This window comes from Spinacia oleracea, chromosome 4 (assembly GCF_020520425.1).
Source record: "Spinacia oleracea cultivar Varoflay chromosome 4, BTI_SOV_V1, whole genome shotgun sequence".
NCBI classification, from domain to species: domain Eukaryota; kingdom Viridiplantae; phylum Streptophyta; class Magnoliopsida; order Caryophyllales; family Amaranthaceae; genus Spinacia; species Spinacia oleracea.
The window spans coordinates 26,792,474-26,816,107 of NC_079490.1; the positions used below are offsets into that span (position 1 = coordinate 26,792,474).

Consider the following 23,634-nt stretch of genomic DNA (forward strand, 5'->3'; position numbering starts at 1 on the left):
TCGAGTATCAAAGTCGAATGGCAAACCGATTGGTGCTTGTGAATTCAGAATACAATGTAGTTTTGAGATCATAAAGCATTGAGTTTAAACGCTCAGCCTTACCAATGGTTAACAACCTAATATCTTTGTCCATTTAATTCTCGAATAAGTCTAGTCCCTAGACATTCGAATAGATCGATACTTAGAGAACTTTAGAAGCTTCTGGTAAGATCATCTAGTTGAAACAAAATATTCAACATAAATTAAATAGTAAGAATCTTGTTGGAGTGACATTGGACATGTCTAACAAAGTATAAAAGTCAACAATAAAGAATTCAATCCTTAAGACTATAAGAAAGGGTACAAGAAATAGGAAAACAAGGAACAAATGAAAGGAATTTACGATTCCGTTTCTACCTATAAGTTTATGTTTAAAGAGAAGTGACCTAGCAATCAAACTTCCTTGGTATCATATACCGCTTGAGGTTCTTACTTCGGTAATAACTCAAACAATGGAAGCTAGTGTACACTAATGGCCTACGAGTAGGAAATGAAGCATGGCAATGCTACATTAGTTGTAGGGTCATCTAGTTTGTTTTAAGTCCTTTCAAAGGCTGGAACTTAATGGTTATTTTGTTCCACAATCAGCATACCTAAATTTCTGTTTTCAAACACAGAAAGACTCACATTCAGAAGAACAAAAACAATGTTTGTTTGTTTATTTGAATGAAATGGTCATTTACGGGTTGAGTCAATATGCTTGATTAAAACAAACAAATCTTTAACAATAAAACTTTACTAGGTTCAAATCAATCTCTTGATTTGAGTTCCACTAACCTTTAGCATTGCTGCTTAGACCATATCAACAAGTTAACATTCAAAAGCTCTATTTTGATGGACTTTTGAAAGTTCATTGATTTCTAGATCAATTTAAGACAACTAGTCTTACTTGTTGAAAGTAACAAAGGATATGAACTATTGTTAGAACGCCTAGACAATAGAGTTCAAAGCTAAAGAACGATTTTATGACTTTATTATTTCACATGGATTTGAGTGAATATAGGTTTATTTACTCAAATGTGATATAAGTTGAATCTGTTTGGCTAGTTCAAAAATTCATAAGTATAAAATCCCACTTGGCAACAAATCATAAAGATCTAGGTTAGATCATGTTGATGATTACTTAAGTCAAGAATGATCATCAATGATTGTGTGTAGTAAATTCACAATCTATCTCCATAAGATATGGCATATCAAAGTTGGAATGATCGAAGTCAATTAGTACTTGATTCGATCAATGATGAATCATAAAGAATTTTCCTATAATTTCTACAACAAAATGCTCAACTACCACCAAACTAAACCAAATTCGTCAAAGCTATTGAAAAGTAATTTCAGAATATCTTTTCAATAATATATATCTAAAGAGTTGCCAAACTCAGTGGGAGCTTAGCGTTTGTTATTCAACAAACTAAGGCCCAAGTATAGATATATGTTTCATTGTGATTTATTCAAATGGGACACAAAGGTATTGTTTCTACCACGAATTTTTGAGAACATAATGTTTGTTTTCTCGAAATAAATGTCCTTTTGGAGATTCGTTTCCAAAATGACAAGTGGGAGAAAATAGACCTCGATAGTCTTCGAGATGAACAACAAACATAAACGGACATTCCGGAGGCTTTTCGAAGTTCTTCAGAAAATCCGAACACTTATTCTTAAGGACTTTAGAAGTGGCTTTAAAGAATAGACATCTCTTAGAAGACTTTACAAGTGCTTCAAGGAGAACAGAATATTCAAAGGACTTTCAAGTGGCTATTGATATTCTATTGTTTGATGTTCGATACCCAAGTAGGCATAGAGTTCAAGTCACTAAAGCTATGCGATTCTTTTATTAGATAGTGAAGAAACCTACAACTTGCAGTCAAACTATTATCACATAGATAAATGAGTTTGTGACTTGTAAGAAGGCTATGACGAAACCCAGATTCCCTAAAATGGTTAGAGGCCATATATAGACTCAATGTTTTAAATGGTTAGAGGCCATAAAACATACTCAATGTTTTGATGACAAAATTGAAATTTTGTTGATTTGCAAGAATAGTTTCACACCTATTGGTTGCAAGTTTGTTTTAAGGATAAAAACCATCAAACATGAAATTGTGTTCACACACAAAGCTAGATTTTTTGCTAAAGGTTACAAGCAAATTCACGGTGTGGATTGTGTTGAAACCTCAGATCATGCAAAATCGTAATGCTTAAGTCTATAATTCAAGCACTGATTGCATATTGGTACATATGGAAATTGGATGACAAAACAATTCCTCAATCAAATGTTGGAATAAACTATGTACATGGTATGTCATAGGATTTGTGGATCCAAATAAATTCTTGAAAAGGAAAGCTAGCTTATGAAATCTAAGTACAGATTTAAGCAAGCAATTGGGAATTGGAATTGTATTTTAGTGAAGCTAATAAGTATTTTAGTTTCATAAAATGTACATGATTCTTATAGATATATATAAGAAGTTTAGTGGGATTACATAAAACTTAATTGGTCCTATGTGTATCATACACATATCTCTCTATTGTGAAATAACATTCAAATTCTAATGACTTAGATTTGAAATTATTCATCAATGATGGACCATGGCGAAACTTAGTACATACTGGGTATTAAGATCTATTTACAAAGATCTTATGATATTGTTTTGGATTAAGTAATGGTATTTACTAAATCAAACACGAAAGACTCCATTGGAGATATTCGATCCATATGAATAAATCTAAGTAATGAATGTTTGAACTATGTATAAGCATTTACTAAGTTAAACATCGAAGGATCTAGATGAGATTCTTAACCTATATTATATGTCAAAGAATTTAGCTGGATTTAGTATCTACTGAAACTACAATGAGCTAAAGTTACATGAATAGAATTCAATTGGGAATTATTCTGCAAAAGAATTTATCATGTATAATATAATATGAGGATCGCCAAAAACGTATTGTATGACTTTAGGCATGACGAACATATACCAATCTCTATTGATCTAAGTAAAGATTAAATAGATTGAGATCAAGAAAAACTTATGGTACTTGAAAAGGTACATAGGAATAGTTCTTGATTCAAGGAAATAAAGATATGCTAAATATTGATGCTACACGCATAAACACTGGCAAAGGATCAAGCAAGGTTCCTTTGGAGTTAACCATTGACAAAGACGAGCTAAAGAGCATCGTGTTTTGAAATGGCAACATGGATTGAAGACCATGAGTTGTTGCGTGGGAAATTCAAATAATAATTTCTATGTTCTAAGATATAGTTGGAGAGTCTTCCACATATCTATGAACTGCTTGGATAGGTAAATCCAAACAAAGCATCACTAGCAACCTATACAGTTGAAGTAAAAGTAATTATTGCCTAAGAAGCAATAAAACAGGGTTGTTTAAAGTTCTTCACTGAACTTGGGTAGATCACCTATCTGCTGGCTTGATGGTTCTTCATTGAAAAATGCGTAGAACCACTCTTGAAGCAAGAAAAACGTCTGCTAACTTGATGGTTCTTCATTGCAAAATGCGTAAAACCACTATCAAAGTAAGAAAGACTAGATCACATAATAAACAAACTCAAAAAGATCTTATCATCATATCTCAAAGAACATTCGATGAAAAGGATATTAAGATTGGCAAAGCATGATAACTAAACCTATGCAACAAGTGAGAAACAACACTCACATTGTGGCACTGGAAATCAAAACATAGTTTTGAATTCCACTAGTTTTTTAAAAGATGGGTTCGAGGCCCGTGGTTATAAAACATTAGGGGTTGAACATTTATCATATATGAAATGTATTTTCATATTCCATTTAATCTTGGTTTAGTATTAAATGATGAGTCCCTTCAATTTGACGATATATTCAAGATAGACTGTCAGGACCAGTCCTGTGACTAAGAAATGTCTATCAAGTGAACTTGAATGTCAAAAGTTGAAAATGGTCCCTGGTCGGAGTTTTCTATAAAATTGGACGCATAGAAAACGTTAGACGACTGGAATGCAAGATGACTAGTAGTTCTGTTTCTTGAACTATGTGGACTTGGCAATGTCGTAATCGTTTGCATAGATACTTACTTTGGGAAGACTAGTATCGGACAGACCTATGAAACTTTACTGTAAGAGATGAAAATCTGTCATAAGTAAATTTCATTAAAAATTATTAGACACTAAATCCTTAATACCTGAGTGATTTGAGATTACTTATTTGAGAACTGGTTACTTTGACGTTGACCAATCGTCGCACCGTAAAAGGAGGCTATAAAGGCAACGCTCAGGTAATCACCTATCAAACGAAGTCTAATCTCAAGATCACAAGATCGGGATTGTCCTCCCATAAATCGGGATGAGATGCTTAAAAGTTGTACAAGGCCACTCGGAGAGCTAGAAACTGTAAAATGCATGGCCGTGCTCGGATGAATCATAGGCTATGATTATCTGTTTATTTGATCAGTTGAACTCTGAAACCGAGAAACACCTCTGGACATAATAAGGATGACAACTCTTACCTTATGTTCAAGAGCAAGCATCTAGCGACAAAGGAATTAGGAAATGCACACTTGTCCCTAAGGACAAGTGGAAGACTGAAGGAAATAATTCCCTTGGTCCAAGTATGCATATAATATTAAGTCTAATAAATGCGGTTCAGTATTAATTAACAAGTTAATAATTCAGTGAGATCAAGTGAGCTGAATGCCTAGCTAGAGGTCGCTTCAGTTCAAGTGGAATTAATGATATTAATCCACAGCTTACTCTTGACTGAACCCGTAGGGTCACACAAATAGTACGTAAACGGATCAAGTATTTAATGGCATTAAATACTCCATCTATGGATATTCGGAATCGACGGATCTTGGTTTCAGTGGGAGCTGAGATCGTCACAAGTAAGAAATGAATACTCCGGAAACGATGATATTGCCGGAAACGGAAATATGGATCGTATCGGAAATATAAATATTATCCAAGTCGTATATGTTGCCGGAAACGGAAACATGGTACGTATCGGAAAATATTATTGGAAATGGAAATATTACCGGAATCGGAAATATTGCCGGAAACGGAAATATTGTTGGAATCGGAAATATTATCGGAATCGGAAAATAATTCCGGAAACGGAAATATTAAATATTTGTTCGAAACGGAAAATTAATTCCGGAATCGGAAATATTAAATATTGTTCGTATCAGAAATGAATTCCGGAACTGGGAATTTAATAGGAAGCGCATCGTACGAATTAGCATCGGACGAGGCTTGCTAGACGAAGGCCCAGCACGAAGCCAGGCCCGCGCCCAGCAAGCCGAGCGCCCAACATGGAGCTGCCACGCCTCGCCAGGCCCAGCAAGGCCTTGGCGCGCGCACGCTAAGCGTGCTGTTGGGCTGCGAGCAGCGACTGCTCGTGTACGCCGCAAGGCCTGCGCGGGTGGTGCGATGCTCGTGGCCTTACGATGCTCATGTTCGTAACAAATCCTAATCCTATCGGAATTCGTGTATTGATTAAATCCTAATCCTAATAGATTAAATTTATTATTTAGAGTTCAAGTTGGATTCTAATTAATAAATCCAAATCCTAGTAGGATTATAATTCCTTTTCCATACCTCTATAAATAGGTGCCTAGGGTCATAATTTATAGATACAATTGAAGTATTCTAAAGGTAAGATTTTGAAGAAAAATCAGCCATACACTTGCACCTAAATAGCCGAAATTCCTAAGCAACCTTAAGGGCGATTCTAGTTGGTCAAGCTTAAGGCGGATCCGGACGTGCTGTGGACTATCTACGGAGGGACGACACTTGGAGTCCTAAAGACTTGTTCTTGTTCGGTTCGGGCGTAGCTAGGGAGGGCACGCAACAAAGTGTATGCATCTAAACTATGCTAAATGATTATGTGTAAATAATATGCTTTCCTGGCTTAATGGTTTTTCCGCATGATTTATGTTTTGTCATATGAATCATAACCTAACAAAAGGTTACAAGAAAATTCACGGCGTGGATTGTGTTGAAACCTCATGCATAATCGTAATGCTCAAGTGTATAATTCAAGCAATGATTGCATATTGGTACATATGGCAATTGGATGACAAATATATTCCTCAATCAAATGATGGAAGAAACTATGTACATGGCATGTCATAGGATTTGTGGATCCAAATAAATACTTGAAAAGGAAATATAACTTATGAAATCTAAGTACAGATTTAAGCAAGCAATTGGGAATTGGAATTGTATTTTAGTGAAGCTAATAAGAATTTTAGTTTCATAAAATGTACATGATTCTTATAGATATATAAGAAGTTTAGTGGGAGTACGTAAAACTTAATTGGTCCTATGTGTATCACACACATATCTCTCTATTAAGAAATGACATTCAAATGCTAATGACTTAGATTTGAAATTATTCATCAATGATGGACCAAGGCGAAACTTAGTGCATACTGGGTACTAAGATCTATTTACAAAGATCTTATATTATTTTTTTGGATTAAGTAATGGCATTTACTAAATCAAACACGAAAGACTCCATTGGAGATATTCGACCCATATGAATAAATCTAAGTAAAGAATGTTTGAACTATGTATAAGCATTTACTAAGTTAAACATCAAAGAATCTAGATGAGATTCTTAACCTATATTATATGTCAAATAATTTAGCTGGATTTAGTATCTACTGAAACTAGATAAGCTAAAGTTACATGAATAGAATTCAATTGGGAATTATTCTGCAAAAGAATTTATCATGTATGATATAATATAAGGATCGCCAAAAATGTATTGTATGGCTTTAGGCATGACGAACATATACCAATCTTTATTGTTCTAAGTAAAGATCAACTAGATTGAGATCAAGAAAATCCTATGGTACTTGAAAAGGTAAATAGGAATAGTTCTTGATTCAAGGAAATAAAGATATGCTAAATATTGATGCTACACGCATAAACACTAGCAAAGGATCAAGCAAGATCCCTTTGGAGTTAACCATTGGCAAGGACGAGCTAAAGAGCATCGTGTTTTGAAATGGGAACATGTATTGGAAACCATGAGTTGTTGCGTGGGAAATTAAATATTAATTTCTATGTTCTAAGATACAGCTGGAAAGTCTTCCACATATCTGTGAACTGCTTGGATAAGTAAATCCAAACAAAGCATCACTAGCAACCTAAACAGTTGAAGTAAAAGTACTTATTGCCTAAGAAGCAATAAAACAGAGTTCTTTATGTTAAAGAGTTCTTCAATGAACTTGGTTGGATCACGTGTCTGCTGACTTGATGGTTCTTCATTGCAAAATGCGTAGAACCGCTATTATAGCAAGAAAGACTATCACAAAATAAACATACTCAAAAGATCTTATCATCCTATCTCGAAAGTATTCGATGAAAAGGATATTAAGATTGGCAAAGCATGATAACTAAACCTATGCAACAAGTGAAATACAACACTCACATTGTGGCACTAGAAGTCAAATATAGTTTTGAATTCCATTAATTGTTTTAAAGATGGGTTTGAGGCCCATGGTTGTAAAACATTGGGGTTGAACATTTATCATATATGAAATGTATTTTCATATTCCATTTAATATTGGTTTAGTATTAAATGATGAGTCCTTTCAAATTTGACAATATATATATTAAAGATAGACTGTCAGGACCAGTCCTGTGACTAAGAAATGTCTATCAAGTGAACTTGAATTTAAAAAGTTGAAAATGGTCCCTAGTCGGAAGTTTTCTATAAAGGTGGACGCATAGAAAACGCTAGACCACTAGAATGCAAGATGACAAGTAGTTTTGTTTCTTGAACTATGTGGACATGCAGAGGCGGAGATAGGGGGGCGGGTGGGGGCGGCCGCACCCCCCCCCCCCCAAACAATTTTAAAAAAGACTAATATATAGTAATAAATACTAAAATATATCACTAAATCCTACTTGCCTCAATGGTTATTTCTGGTTTAAAAGCACATTTATACTTGTTGATCTAGGGTTCGAATCCTTATACCTTACCCTTTCTTTTTAGTTTTAATTTTTTTTCCTCGCCCCCCCTTATTTTTAGTTCCATTTTTTTTCTCGCCCCCCCAATGTTGAATTCCTGGCTCCGCCACTGTGGACATGGCAATGTCGCAATCATTTGCATAGATACTTACTTGAGAAGATTAGTATCGGACAGACCTATGAAACTTTACTTTAAGAGATGAAAACATGTCATAAGTAAATTTCATTACATTATTAGACATTAATCCTCAATACCTGAGTGATTTGAGATTACTTGTTTGAGAACTGCTTACTTTGACGTTGTCAGCCGTCGCACCGTAAAAGGAGGATGTAACGGCAACGCTCAGGTAATCACCTATCAAACGAAGTCTAACCTCAAGATCACAAGATTGGGATTGTCCTCCCATAAATCGGGATGAGATGCTGAAAGTTGTACAAGGCCACTCGGAGAGCTAGAAACTGAAAATGCATGGTCGTGCTCAGATGAATCATAATTTATGATTATCTGTTTATTTGATCAGTTGAACTCTGAAACCGAGAAATACCTCTGGACATAATAAGGATGACTACTCTTACCTTATATTCATAAGCAAATCATCAAGCGAAAAAGGAATTAGGCAATGCACACTTGTCCCTAAGGACAAGTGGGAGACTGAAGGAAATATTGCCCTTGGTCCAAGTATGCATTCAATGCTAAGTCTAATAAATGCGGTTCAGTATTAATTTATTAAACAAGTTAATAATTCAGTGAGATCAAGTGAGCTGAATGCCTAGCTAGAGGCCGCTTCAGTTCGAGTGGAATTAATAATATTAATCCACAGCTTACTCTTGACTGAACACGTAGGGTCACACAAATAGTACGTGAACGGATCAAGTATTTAAGTGAATTAAATACTCTATTTATGGATATTCGGAATCGGCGGATCTCGATTCCAGTGGGAGCTGAAATCGTCAAAAGGCAAAAATATGAATACTCCGGAAATGATGATATTGCCGGAAACGGAAATATGGATCATAACGGAAATATAAATATTATCCAAGTCGTAGATGTTGCCGGAAACGGAAACATGGTACGTATCGAAAAATATTATCGGAAATAGAAATATTGCCGGAATCGGAAATATTGCCGGAAACGGAAATATTACCGGAATCGGAAATAAATTCCGGAATCGGAAATATTAAATATTTGTTCGAATGGGAAATAAATTCCGGAATCAGAAATATTAAATATTGTTCGAATCGGAAATGAATTCCGGAATCGGAAAACGAGTCGGAAGCGCGACGTACGAAACGATCGTCTGACGAGCTTGCTAGACGCAAGGCCCAACACGAAGCCAGACCCGCGCGCAGCGAGCAGCAAGGCCAGCGAGGCCCGCAAGCAGCGAGCAAGGCAAAGCCAAGCCCGCAGCAATCGAGCCAGGCAAGGCCCAGCAGCAGCGCCCACGGATGGGTCGCGTGCTGCCAGCGCCTGCCTTGGGCCGAGCCTCGCACCATGCCCTTGTGGGCTGCGTGTGTGTACGATGCTACGTACGACCAAACTCCTTGGTCGTTTAGGATTGCTCGTTTTCCTAATTCCACAAGAATTAAATGTTTTTGTTTAATTAAACATTAAATTCTAATGGATTAATTTAACTAGAATTATGATAGAATTAGTTATTTGAATCCTAGTGGAAATCTAAGTCCGATATTTCCTCCCTATAAATACGTGGTTCATAATCACAATTTATACACCACAATCAATAAGTATTCATATAGTTTAAGTTCAAGTACGAATTTAATAAAACGCCTAAAATATATAATTAAGCATTCGAATAAACATAAAACCTTAGATAATATTCTATGTAATTGAATCTAAGGCGGATCCGAACGTGCTGTGGACTATCTACGGAGGGGCGACATTTGGAGTCCTAAACTTGTTCTTGTTCGGTTTGGGAGCAGCTAGGGAAGGCACGAATCACATGTATGTATCCTAAATTATGCTAATTAACTATGTGGCAATTAATTTGGATTCCTGGCTTTATGGCTTTTCCGCGTGAAATATATGATTTATATTTGTCATAACCTAACAGGTAGTTTCTTGGATCATGTGTGGGACAACTTTTCCCAGTCGTGGGGAGGTGGGAGATATTGAGGATGGTTGGGTTGGTTGATAGATTTTCGTTGGTGGTAGGAACTAGGAAGAAATTCCTGGTGGTGGGGTAGAGTTTCTTGGGGGTTAAGTGCATGCAGCAGGTGGTTTGGGATGGAAGGTTCTAAAGTTAATTAGGTGGTTTTGGTGGCCGACATGGTTAAGTCGAGCGGTGGTGGTTAGTTAAGGTGTTGGTCAATGATGGCAGTGGCGGAGCTACTGCAGGGCATGGTGGGTCATAGGACCCACCATTCCCAAAAAACAATATTGAAAAAACAATATTGAAAAATAAATATAAGAAAATATATGGTGCCATATGTATCATAAAGTGTAAGCTTGCTCACTGGTTCTTGCCGCTCACGTTGAGCTTATCATTACCATTTTGCCCGGGTTCGATTGCCATCAAACTATAATTTTACCTTTTTCATGATTTTTTCCTTCCTCTATTTAGTCCATATTCTCGACTTCTCGAGTATTTTCTTAATAATTTTCCTCTTTCTCTATTTACTCCATACTACCGGTTCACAAACTAGAGATACTGCAGCACTGCAGGCACTTGTTTTGTTTTCCTTCGTTATTTCATATGCGTTGTTGTTAAACTGTTAAAATATCCCCAATCTTTTATGCCTTTCTCATTTTTGTTTTTTGTTTATTATATTAATGGTTATTCAAAAATCAAAATTATGCTTATGAAGAGGAATTTATCAATGCAGCAAAAAGTAAAAGGTGGCTAGTTTTGTTAGTAAACATATACTATGTACAAAGTAGTATTTAATGTATTTGCTAGTTGTAACTGTGGGGAATATATCACATTGAATTATATTATAGGTAATTCGTTCATTGTCTTACATTCGAATGTGAAATGGACATATTATATATGTATTGATGCTATTTTAGGTCATACGGAGTACATACTACATAGTATGATATAACAAGTTCCACGTTATTTTGATTTATAGGAGTAGTATCTAAAATTGAGGAAAGACTTTGACTTTTTTTAAAGAGCGTATTAAAAGGTGACTTACCAAGTTTTGAATCCTGGATCCGCCACTGAATGATGGTCAAAATGACCATGAAGTAGACGGGGAAAGGAAAAAGTGAAGTCTTTGGGTAAGAGAGGGGGAAAGAAGTAAATCTAGACTAACTTATTAATCATCAAAATATAATTATGAAAATTTATAATTTTAACAATCAATTGACACGTAAATATATGATGACATGTTGTATCAAGATAATATTACTTTCGAAAAATCGACTAACATACCAATATAACCATACAATAACGATAAGTATATTTCAAGCTAGCTATGATAAAACAAAATTGAAGAAAAAACACCAAGTTACATCTAAGTGGTATTATGCCTTAAGCATCTACCAACGTTTTAATTGTCTGACATCGTTTGAAATGTTATCTATCATCTACCAACCATTTTTACTAGATTTCCAACTTTGTAGAAATCCTATGCATTAGCACGAGCACATACTAATATCATTTAAACATAAATATAATCTAATCATTTCATTAAAAATGTACAAACCAAATAGTTTGAAATGTTAAACTTGGATAGACGTACAAATCTTGGTATTTCCCCTTCTTTTTTCTTTTGAAGGGAATATAGAAAGGGCCCCGATCTTTCCCTCGATAAGAAAGATATAGACGTACAATTTTAAGTGAGTTTCAAAAAAATAATAAATTTTAAAAAACGTTTCAAAAATCCAACAAAAGGTCTTGCGTGCACAAGGTGTACAATAAACTTATTGTACACCAAGATTACTTTTACTCATTTTTTTGTAACTTTAACCTAGTTTTGATTAACTTTTATATTAGTAAAAAAAAAGTTGATAGAAATGATTAATTTTATACTTATTAGTGGTTTTGAAAAAATATGTTTTACTGAAATAAAAAAAATTATCACTAAAAAATATATAACTTTTACATATATAAGCTTAACTTTTAAATATTTTGAGTTAACTTTTACTCCAGTGTACAATATTTATTGTACACCCTTTGTAAATAAGAATTTTGTGAAACCCCAAAGGGGTAATTTTAGCAACTTGTTCTACTTTTCTTCCTCTTGCAATCGTCAATCAGCACTCTGAAGAATAAACTATGCAGCAACTTTGGAGCAAGAACTGAAAAAGAAAGAATATGGGAACAAAAATTCCCATCAAACCCAATTCCAATTTCAATCACACCCTTTTTCATTCTCTCTCCTCAACAAAAATTCCGATCAAACCCAATTCCAATTTCAATTCTTTCAACAATCTCCAAACTTGTTCACCCTATTCTCATCTCCCCAATCTCAGTAACACAGTCATGTCTCAATCCCCACTTCAATCTTCAATTATTCCTCTAAGCTCCAGCAAAATCGATTCATTTGAAACCCAACAACAAATTTCTGGAAAACCCATCTTTAACCCTCATGATATTAACACCAATTTGCTTCAGAAATTGGTTTATGATGCCCTGGTTTGGTCTTCTCTTCATGGGCTTGTCGTTGGTGATAGAACTGTTCAGGTTTGTCATCTTTTCCCCAAATGTAGATATAGTGAACATTTAATTACATCAAACGATACGTGATTTTTTCGTGAATTCCTGAGTTAATCCTATCTTGGGAAATTTATTTGATGGTTGTTATTTAGCACAACCTTTCTAATTTTTGGATTGAATGGGGTTTTATTGACATGAATTTTAGGAAAAACAAAATTGCAAGTAAAATGCTCAATCTTTATGTTTGACTGAAGGAATAATGAATTAATAAATGTTGATTATGATTAATTAGAGCTGGTACTGGTTTAGAGGGCAGTTGGGTATTTGTAATTTGGTTGCTAATTGAAAGTGAAGGTAGTTTACTGGTTCATTTGCAGAAATCAGGGACAGTTCCTGGGGTTGGTATTATTCATGCCCCATTTGCTCTTTTACCTGTCTCATTTCCAGAGGATTACTTCAGGCAAGCATGTGAATTAGCTCCTATTTTCAATGAACTTTTTGATCGTGTCAGCTTGGATGCAAAGTTTCTCCAAGATTCATTATCGAGGTTCGTCTTCAATGTCCCCACAATGCAGTTAAAGGTTGCACAATTTTGCATCCTTGTACCACGTATATCTTGTTTGAACACATCAGATTAGTTTATTTTACATTAAGTTGTGTTGGTAATTAGAAATTGGTTGGAAACTCTAAGAGTAACTTAAGTTGCTCAGGGACAAGAATCGGGTGTACATGTGGAATTGAGTTTAGGTCTACGTATTTTCAGTACTACTTGATTGTAGTATGAAGGGCCCTTTCATATTGGTGAATCAAATATGTGTTATTTAGGTGGAAGTAGAGTCCACAGACTGCAAGAGATATATTTCAAGTCTATTGAGGTTCATGGACAAGGAATCAGTCAAATGTTAGTAGAGTTTTTATCTGTGTATCCGGAATTGTAAGGGATATATCGATATCAAAATAAATTCTGCAATAAGTCCTTATCCTGTGACAATGGCAGCCCAGTGAACCTTAAATTGAGGAGGGAGGAACTGGGATGGTAGGTCAAGTTAGCTTTGTACTTCCGTAGATTTTTCTGTTATTATTCCAAGCTTTTTCTTTGGAAGTCTGTGTGACTACGTCTGTCATTCCATGGATTTTTTTGTTTTTCCTTTGTTTCTCAGTTCGTATCAACTTGGAATAGCTGGTGATGTATATGAAACTGAATATATCGGCTGTTTTTCATATTACAGAACCGGAAAAGTGGATACTTTCACTTCGAGACTGTTAGATATTCATTCCAAAATGATAGACATCAATAAGAAGGAGGTGGATTTTTCTTCTTCTGTATACTGTTTAAACTATGATGATAACTGAACTACAGTTGTCTTGATTTCTAGCGTGAAAAGTTAGTAATTGCTTTCTGAAGTTCGGGATTTGAAGTTTGATCTGATTCAAAAATAATATATAGGAAATACGCTTGGGCTTACATCGTTCGGATTACATGCTTGATGCACAAACAAAATCACTTCTTCAAATAGAGTTCAACACAATCTCATCTTCATTTTCTGGGCTTACATGTCTTGTCAGTGAACTTCACAGGTAAGGTTATGAATTTCAGCTTCCCCTATTGGTTACAAATTATTTACTCAATTAAACTAAAGGCCCCTGAAGAAAGATTTTTGCTACATAAGTAGTGCCCGGTAACAGATTGAAGTTTGTAATATAGGAACTTGATCGATCTCTATGGAAGTCAGCTTCAATTGGACTCCAGAAAGGTCCCTGAAAACCCTTCTGTTCATCAGTTTGCGAAGGCATTAGCTGAAGCATGGCGAGAGTACAATAATCCTAGGTTGATTTGCTTAATAGCCTCTTATTTCTGTACCTGGTGTCTCATTCTCTTGAATAACTTTTGGTATTGTTAAACTCTGCAGGGCTGTTGCCCTAGTTGTGGTTCAAGCTGAGGAACGCAACATGTACGACCAGCATTGGCTTTCTGCTGTATTGAGAGAGAAATATCCTTTTTTCTTTATTTATTGAAACATGTGGAAAGATGGTTGTCGGCTTGTCGCAAAAGCCTCATAATTTAAGTACACTTATTTAAATGGTTGTCTGTATGGGATATTATGAACTGTCTATAAAATGCGATTAGACTATACCAATGAAGATATAGGAGCAAAATTTTATTCAGAGCATGGGGGTGAATGTTTGAAGTATTCATATTTGAGGGATTTTTGTACTGTCTTTGTGCCTCAGTTTTTCTTAACTGTGTAATACACATGGTGTTACATCTATCAGGAAGACATTAGCAGAAATTGAGGCAGAGGGTGAGATACTGCATGACGGGACACTTGTTGTGTATGTGATCACAAGGACATTATGCCTTTCTCTTTTTCCTCAGCCCAGTTAAAATTTCCTTTATTCAATGTTGTGGTTTTTTTTTATCACTTCAAGTTTCTAACTTATGTATTCAATGCTTGCAGAGATGGGGAAGCAGTTGCAGTGGTGTATTTTAGAGCTGGTTATGCACCAACTGATTATCCTTCAGAGTTGGTCAGTGCCTTGGCAGCTGTTATCACCCTTAATTTCATATTTTATGAGAAATTTATTGTTGTCTGTGTTTGATTTTTTTCCCCCTATCTATATGTCAAAAACCCCTGAGCAAGTGATAATTCGTAATGTAATTGAATATTATATGCATCGCAGCATCGCTATGAGGGTGAACCTTCATATTTTGGTGAACTTTTGATGAATGAGCTTATAGAAGCTTCACTTTCAGGTGTTTCAACAATTTCCATGTTATAATTTAAGATGTTTTAAGGATTTGACTTGAGGCTTTGCGTTCATATGCTTCATTTCTGCATATCAATCACCTAGCGTAGAAATGGATTCACACCATGGATTAGCCTTACTTAAGCGCTAATGACAAAGTATAATGCTCTACAGGAATGGAGAGCTAGGCTATTAATAGAGCAGTCATCTGCCGTGAAGTGTCCTTCAATTGCATACCATTTAGCAGGTACCAAGAAGATCCAGCAGGAGCTTGCAAAACCCAATGTGCTTGAAAGGTAATTCTTGAGTTTTCATGCACATGTTCAACTCATATTGATTGCTTATGCAACTTAAGAAATGCATTTGTGTCTTTGGAACTGTTAGAAGTAACCAATGCATTTTTATGTAGTAACTCTTTGCCACTAGCAGAAGTGCCATTTTCTTGACTTTGTAAATTTCGGTCTTTGATCTTCAACATGATACTTTTTTGAAATGGTGGATGGAAAATGGTATCCTGAAGTCTGATTTTGGGCCTGTCCTTGATTTACAAGCAGGTTCCTTGATGACAAAGAAGACATTGCCAAACTTAGAAAATGCTTTGCAGGTCTGTGGAGCTTAGATGATACTGAAGTTATTACTGATGCAATTGAAAAACCTGAGTTATACGTGATGAAACCACAGAGAGAAGGCGGAGGTACCACTAATTCCAGACATGATTATTTGTTTATATGAATGTGATTGGTAATATTGGACTATCATTAACTACAGGCTACAACACTTATGGGGATGAGGTGAGGGAAGCACTGCTAAGAATACAGAAGGGGGGATCGCAGGAAGATGCTGCATACATTCTCATGCAAAGGATTTTCCCTACTGTTTTTCCATCACTTCTGGTACGAGAAGGCATTTGTCACAAAGATCATGCCATTTCAGAGTTGGGAATATATGGAGCTTATTTGAGGTACGTAAATGCACATCGCACAATATCTTTCGTAACTTGGCATGCTAAGAGGAGGAGAAAGAAGGCCTTTTTATACACTTTGTATATGTCACCGCAAATAATTTGATACGTGGACATCTATCTCAACTTTTAGGAATAATAACCTTCTTACGGCTTGTTTGATAGTTGGTAATAAATGTATAAGAATTGTTAAAAATTATATTCCAATGTTTGTGGTAATGCGACTCCTTTCTTCAATTCATTACCATCATGTGGTGTCAAGTAGGTTTTTAGTTAAGATAAATTATATTCCAATGTTTGTGATAATGTGACCAGTGACCACATCCCCAAACATGTGTTTTTCTTCAAATTTCATTACCCTCGTGTTATCGAGTAGTTTTTAGTTAAGTGACCTCTAAATTAAGCTAAATTGATGAATAGCCATTGGTTTCTCACGTAGTAAAGATATCACAGCACTAACGGCTCGTTTGGTAGCCGGTCATAAATGGTGTCAATCAATATTCATTCCCATGGTAATGCTAGTTTACTCAAAGTTATCTCTTTTTCTTTATAAATTTCCATTACCGTATGAGAAGTAAAATTTACGAAGAAAAACACCAAGTTTGGGACAGAATTTCATTACCATGGACATCATGATGTTATTTTCTTGCCAAATAACACTTAGATTTATTCCCATTTCAACCATTTATTACCGGCCACCAAAGGGGCCGTGAGAGTTTTTATGGGTTTTGGGTTAAAATAAAAAACATTTTCCTATCTCTGAAATTGTATCTCATTAAGGTGTCCATAAACTGTGCAGAAACAAAGAGAAGATTATCATGAATGAGCAATGTGGTTACTTGATGCGGACAAAGGTTTCTTCATCAGATGAAGGTGGGGTTGCAGCTGGTTTTGCGGTGTTGGACAGTTTGTATTTAAGTTGATAGTTTACATGTAAAAACTACTCTATGATAACTGAAGTTTGACATAAACAGAAACATTGGTTTTATATTCAGCTTGACCCTAAAGGGAGAAACAGGCTTGTGGTTCTGAATAGAGGAATAACTGTATTGTGTAATGCAAAGAGAGACAGTGTCTGTTTAATGCAGCAGAGGAACGTCAAATAATTTTGAAAATTTTCTGTTCCTGATCTCTGAAGACTGTTTTAGCTTCACATGAGACATAGTGATTGTTTGGTTAAACATTGAAATTACTCTGTACATTAGTGTATGAAGTTTCTTTTAACGATAATATAGTTTCCAAGTAGACAAATGCAGTGGTGTATTATTAAGGTTCATCAACACTCTGAGAACATGGAAAAGGTACAAGATGGATGTACACTTTGCTAACAGTAGCAGTGCACCCCTACAACCTGAGGAATAAGGGTAAACTGCATTAAGACAGAAGTACGTAATGGACGCAAAGGAGATCGATGAAGATCATCATGCAAGGATCGGAAGCTTGAAGCTTTACACAAGTAGTCCCAGGATAAAGGCAGTGATAGGGCGAGCAGCAACCATCGATATATGGTATGCAAACTTGCCCATAATCGCGACAATTGCAAGCTTCGTTATTATCAACAAACTCTTCCGAGAGTAGGATGGTTGACAAAGGATCAGGGTATTGGTGAACACCCAAGCTGGGTTCAGGTTTTGTGGCAACCACCAAAACTATCAAACTAACCGCCTTCTTCATCGCCATTACTTCTTCACCTTCCTACAAGAAGGGTTCAGGTTATGGTGTATGTGTTTAATGATACAAGAGAAGATGAAGGAGGATCAGATCTCCATTACTTCTTCACCTTCCTACAAGATGAGGGTTCAGGTTAGGCGGTACCTTGTTTTCCTTACAATGTTACTGTGTTATTAGTGCATACTCCAACAATGAGGGATACATTATACAAGAAAATAGAACGGAGCACCCCGCTCGATACTGTAGCAAATTCTTACAAAGAATACAATTAAAAGGACTGAATAACAGATGACAATATCCGAAATTCAAACCTATTAATCAATTAGTATACAGGGTAAGCACCTGCCTGTACAAATTTGTAGTGAAAGAATTGATCAACACTCAGTCAGTAGGTTTATGTTGTTCGTCTTCAACATGATTATTATCTTCTACTCCATCTTTCTTGGTGAGACTGGATTTCTTTTCAAAACGAGGACTAGCTTCTGCACTGTGATCGGAATCTTCTAGATTATCAAAGAAGCTATCAAGATACCAAGTGCATTTTTCATTCCATTCACCCCTTTTGGCATGGGCTCTCCACTTCTGGTCAGCTACCATCTCAGGAGAAAGTCCCCATTCCAGCAACTCTTCCTCTGTGTGATTGATAGCTAAGCTGTACTCTCCCCCCTCACCTAACTCCATCACTCGATACTCACAGTTGCCCGGATTATTCAGGAACTCAAACTGTTCAACTGTCCACTTGAACCATTTCATTAAAAATACACGTAACAGCAACCCATGTGTTACGATTACGAGGTTTAACTCATGCCCAGGGTCATGTTGAAGTCGGCTCATGTCTATGTCCCTCCATAATGATTCCATGAAACCTGCAATTTGCTTCATGATCAGCTATATAATACCAAATGCTGTATTGCAAACACTCAAATGCAAATAGCATAAACTACTCGGTCCATTCAGCTGAGACAGCACTTGAGAATAAAGGAAGGCAACACCAACACATAAACTAAACAACAAATCGATTGTAAATGCCAAAATAAAGGCCAATCCAGCTACGAACCAGCAGGTCTCCTGATAATCCAACAGCTATCCCCAGTTGCACGTCTCATAATTCAAGAAATATGTAAAAAAATATCCCTAAGACTCTCTGTAATGCAGTATATAAGGAAAGACTGAAGTCTCGCATACAAAAAAGGGCCATAGTGACCAATCGAAGAGTTATTCTTAAAATAATTGGTACTAGCTCAGAGAAATTACTAGTCTCATGAGGCTTGCTTGCTCCTTACTTCCTTAGACCAACATAAGAACTCATATTTTGCAGGAAAAAAAAACAAGTAAATCCTAGACTGCTGGCTGAGCAGAAAACTCAGGAAATCTGGTCTTAAAAAGTCTTAAATCACTTCGCAAAGTGAAAGCACAATACATCAATATTAACACCATTACTGAATGCCTCTAAAAACGGCAGGAGATTGTAGCACTAAGTAAAATGGTCCACAGTGAAAACAGAATGAGAGAAAAACTCTCCTAGTTTAGACAGTGGAGCTAATTTGTGTTAGTTACTATAACCTATGTTACCCGGACTTGGATACCCATATCGGACACAGGAACGTGTCCAACTGTCCGACACAGATATTTTGTGAAAAAGTTGCATGATTTTGGTTCAAAATGAAGTGTCGAAGTGTCCATACCCATGTCCGAGTGTCGAGGATCCGACACAAGTATTTGAGGTAAAATGAAGAGTCCGGGTAACAGAGACTATAACTTCCAATATATTCTCAGATTTTGATACAGGTCATAAGTGAACACCAACCTACAACCCTTCTTTCTCAATGTCAATGAAGATGCTTAATAATGAACATAAGAACTAAATTCATACTTCGTTTAAAATGATAACGCTGGCTGTTTTAAGGCAAGCCAATTAATCAACTAAATAAAGCAGCAGTATGACAAAAAACAGTGTACCAGAAATTGTTAAGCCCGACACAGTGGAGGATAGAATCATAGAATATCAGAGTACTCGATGACTAAGAGAAGCACACTTCCTACCCCCAAAACAAAACAGGGTCACAAGGCCATGACATCATGTGGCACAAAGAACAGCAAGGACACTTCAACCTTGATCAGTGATATGAATTGCTAGAGCTCATTCATGGAAGAACATTACTTCGAAATAAGCAGCCATCTCGTGCAACTTTCAGACTTTCAGTGCGTTATTCTTTTGCATTTCCATGCAATAAAAAAGATTCATAGAAGAATAAGGCAGGCAATAAAATATTGTGGAAAGCTCTTCATACAGACTAATTACTCCGTAGTCCGTACTGATTACCACTACATATGTATTGATAAGGAACTTAAATATGTGAAGCAGACAGAGAGCACAAAATAAGAGGAAAAGCTGTTGTCAATGGAAGCTGGTTAGAACTCTTTCTAAATCCAGTAGTTTCTCCTTGCCTCCTTGGGACTACATACGCAGGCAGTATCAATTACTTTATTCTACTTTGTAAGGCTAGTTAGTCTTAGCATGCCCAAAATACATCCAACAGCATTTCAAGGTAACTAGTGGCTAAATGAAGCTTAATGCAACACAGATTTGCAAAAAGAATGTGCGAGAAAGTAAAGGGAAAATGTAGTTCCCCTAGCTCATAGAACAGAGTCAGACTCCATAAATAAATGCCCTCTTGCTCCAAGTATGATGCATATGAAGTAGTAAAGAAACAATCTACTAGACTGCTACTTTCCTCACTCAAGATGCATACAAGAGATACAATTTTCAATATTACCATTTCCATGAATCTCAGGAAGCCAATCATCGAAGTTTCACTAGTACAACATGATAAATTAAGTCTCAACATTTCCTACAAAGTGGAAGATTTTTTAAGCATGTTGTGGTTGTTCTCTAGGCATGTCGACTATGTTCATTGTTCTGATAGAATGCTCAAGAATCTACAAAAAAAACTCACCTAGTTACAAATAAAATAAGGAACCAGTCATTCTTCATGACGTTTGATATTCTTTTTGACATTTTAATTGCCACCCATAAGACAATTTTCCATTATAACATTTACAACTACACTAGATTCAGTCAAACCTCATCAAATTTTATTTTTTATGGCCCAAATCTCATCATTTCAATAATAAGTGAATGTGTAACCAACTCGTCTTATGATATTCAAATACCATGCCTTTCCCCACCAAGTGATCGCCTTAACATGGTCACAAGTCTCACAACTAATAAACGAAAATGGAATCTAGTATAACAGCAGATCGTGTAACCCCGATAAGAAGACACTCCATAATTTGGTATTAACATATTTTCCCCTCTTATAGAGCAAAGGAATTTTCAACCCAATAAATTCCAAATTTTGAGTTGACTTTTTGACAACATAAACATTTCGTTGACTTTCAGATACAGAGCTCAATCTCAGAATAAAATAGAGCTAAAGCAACCCCAAAGTCTCATTTTCATGATGATCCCATCAACCAAGTTGACCATCGCCCACAATCCACCCAATACCATTGAATGAGACAAGGCAAGAACAAACTGGAGGTGACAAATTTCGGAAGCAAAACCTCAAACTTCCCCTATTAAAATCATCAAATTAAAAAAACCGCAAAATCTTCAAATTAATGTTTTATTTCAACCACCACCATCTATCTACCAGGACAATGAGCCAATGACACAACAGGATTCGATCCTAGGTCTTGGGTATGTAACGTATCACCAATAAGCTTCTTAAACTATAAATAAGCAAAAACTATAACAAATACACAATTAATTTCACAGCTTAATGAAATCATGATCAAATTAATGTCTCTAATAAAAAAATCACAGACACACAACCCAAAAAATCAAAACCCAGAAAAATTAACATCAAAAAATCACAAAAGACAACAAATTAATGGAAAAAGAGGAGAGAGAAAGATGAACTAACTCGAAATACGATCATAAACATCAGCTGCAGATTCTCCTTCAGGAAACCGATAGAAAAACCTCCCAAATTTCTCCCTAGTTTGCTTAATAGCCATCATCCTCTCCTCCACTTGAAAATTCCCAAAATCCTGCTCGCGTATTCTACACTCTTCTCTAACTCCGATCACCCTGCGCTTCGGAAATGACCGTCCGATCTCCCGGAGAGTGGATCTAGTCCGTTCATAAGGGGAGACGTAGAAGTACACTCGCCAAGCGGAGGCTGCATCGACGGAGAAGGAGGCGGTGTCAAGTAAGCGGCGAATTGAGTTTCCGGCGTCGCAAGCTTGGGTAATTCCGTCAGAAGTAAGTGGGATTTTGTGATCGGGTGTTACTGAGTAAGCTTTAGTGTCGATGTTTCCTTGGCTTTCGCCGTGGCGCACTAGTATTATTCTTTTTGGGAGTTTGTGGTGCCCCATTTTCAGTGGTGGTTGTGATCCCGATTGTGGTTGGCGGCGGTGGCGGTAACGGTGGCTGGTGGTGGTTTTTAAACTGGGTTTTGATTGTTAAAGCAGTTTATGAGGTTATGGGGGATTCGGGGAACTGTGTATTTAAATGGGGGGTTTGGGGAAAGAGGAAGACGTGTTTGGGTTGATATTGATTGATGTAAGAATTTCGAATAATGGGAATAATGGGATGGGTGATTTTGTCAACTGGGTCGGGCGTTCATTTTTAATGGGTTTAATCCGTATTTAATTGTGTTCAGTTTATTCGTTTTGCCTACCAGGAGCCTTTTTTTTCTTTTGGATTTCTAAGTGTTACCCAATTCAATACTGCTTCTGTGATTCTGTCTTTTTTTTAAAAATATATATATTTCGCTTTAGATATTTTTGATTTTATTTTAATCTTTATGTTTGAAATATTTATTTTTATACTATATTTCCTTCGAACTTTAATGTTTGGTGCACTTTGACCAGTACAGAGTTTAATGAAAGTAAACTAATCTAATCTAATATACATATATAAAGGAGGCATATTTGCTAAAATATTAGAGCGCCACATAGGATTACTAATGGTCTCGGCCAATGAAAAATAAGATTTCTAATTTCTTTTTGAATTATATTAAAAAATCAAATGTCACGTAGATAATTAGATGCCACGTAGATATTTTAATTAATTAATTATTAATATATACAACTCCATCGAAAATCAAACACTCTAATAATTAAAAAATAATCGAGGAAAGATAAAATCAAATTAAAGATAAAATATAAACATCAGATAAACATTGAGTCATACTTTAATGATTAGTATGATTTTTTTATTTTAAAAAAAAAACCTTAGAGTTTAGCCTAAGTTAAACTTTCAATCATGAAACATTATAAATAGACCTAATTTTACGAGATTTAATCATATGACCCATTAAGTTTTTCACAGAAAAAAAAAAAAAGAAAAATTATGCAAATCGATTAAGACCATCAAAATTGGTCTCGCAACGAATTTGGTTGCATTGCGATTGAGTAATCAGTCTTGTGAATTGCGTTTGATGGTTATGAACTATGAATGATCTAGGATATTTTTTTGAATTATTGGTTGCATTTGGTGATGATCATTGGTTTATGGATTACCCACAAGACGAATGAGGCACTTGTCTCTGCTCATGAATTGACATTGAGCAATGGGCATGTGCAGATAACTCCACTCCATGTAGCCGCCA

At 35.9% G+C, this 23,634-nt stretch overlaps 2 protein-coding genes across 2 annotated transcripts; one reads left to right on the forward strand and one right to left on the reverse strand.

The window, feature by feature from the left end:
• Positions 1 to 12,218: 12,218 nt before the first annotated feature.
• Positions 12,219 to 17,473, forward strand: LOC110789913 (glutathione synthetase, chloroplastic). The gene is made up of 12 exons (XM_021994634.2): positions 12,219 to 12,660; positions 13,011 to 13,180; positions 13,863 to 13,938; positions 14,081 to 14,211; positions 14,339 to 14,461; positions 14,544 to 14,624; positions 14,887 to 14,967; positions 15,093 to 15,162; positions 15,556 to 15,677; positions 15,936 to 16,075; positions 16,150 to 16,342; positions 17,142 to 17,473. Exons 1-12 carry the CDS (start codon positions 12,292 to 12,294, stop codon positions 17,263 to 17,265), a joined length of 1,680 nt encoding a protein of 559 aa, XP_021850326.1. The 5' UTR covers positions 12,219 to 12,291; the 3' UTR covers positions 17,266 to 17,473.
• A 721-nt stretch (positions 17,474 to 18,194) lies between these two features.
• LOC110789914 (phosphoglycerate mutase-like protein AT74) lies at positions 18,195 to 22,577 on the reverse strand. The gene is made up of 2 exons (XM_021994635.2): positions 21,943 to 22,577; positions 18,195 to 18,879 (listed from the first exon to the last, which is right to left on the reverse strand). Exons 1-2 carry the CDS (start codon positions 22,394 to 22,396, stop codon positions 18,395 to 18,397), a joined length of 939 nt encoding a protein of 312 aa, XP_021850327.1. The 5' UTR covers positions 22,397 to 22,577; the 3' UTR covers positions 18,195 to 18,394.
• Positions 22,578 to 23,634: the final 1,057 nt, after the last annotated feature.

Bases quoted from the DNA above. Each gene is read 5' to 3' on its own strand.
- LOC110789914 (XM_021994635.2), bottom strand. From the start codon at position 22,396: ATGGGGCACCACAAACTCCCAAAAAGAATAATACTAGTGCGCCACGGC. The intron at 18,880-21,942 runs GTTAGTTCATCT...AGCAAATTGCAG, and splicing joins TGTTTATGATCGTATTTCGA to GTTTCATGGAATCATTATGG.
- LOC110789913 (XM_021994634.2), top strand. From the start codon at position 12,292: ATGGGAACAAAAATTCCCATCAAACCCAATTCCAATTTCAATCACACC. The intron at 13,939-14,080 runs GTGGATTTTTCT...AATAATATATAG, and splicing joins TAGACATCAATAAGAAGGAG to GAAATACGCTTGGGCTTACA. The intron at 15,678-15,935 runs GTAATTCTTGAG...ATTTACAAGCAG, and splicing joins AAACCCAATGTGCTTGAAAG to GTTCCTTGATGACAAAGAAG.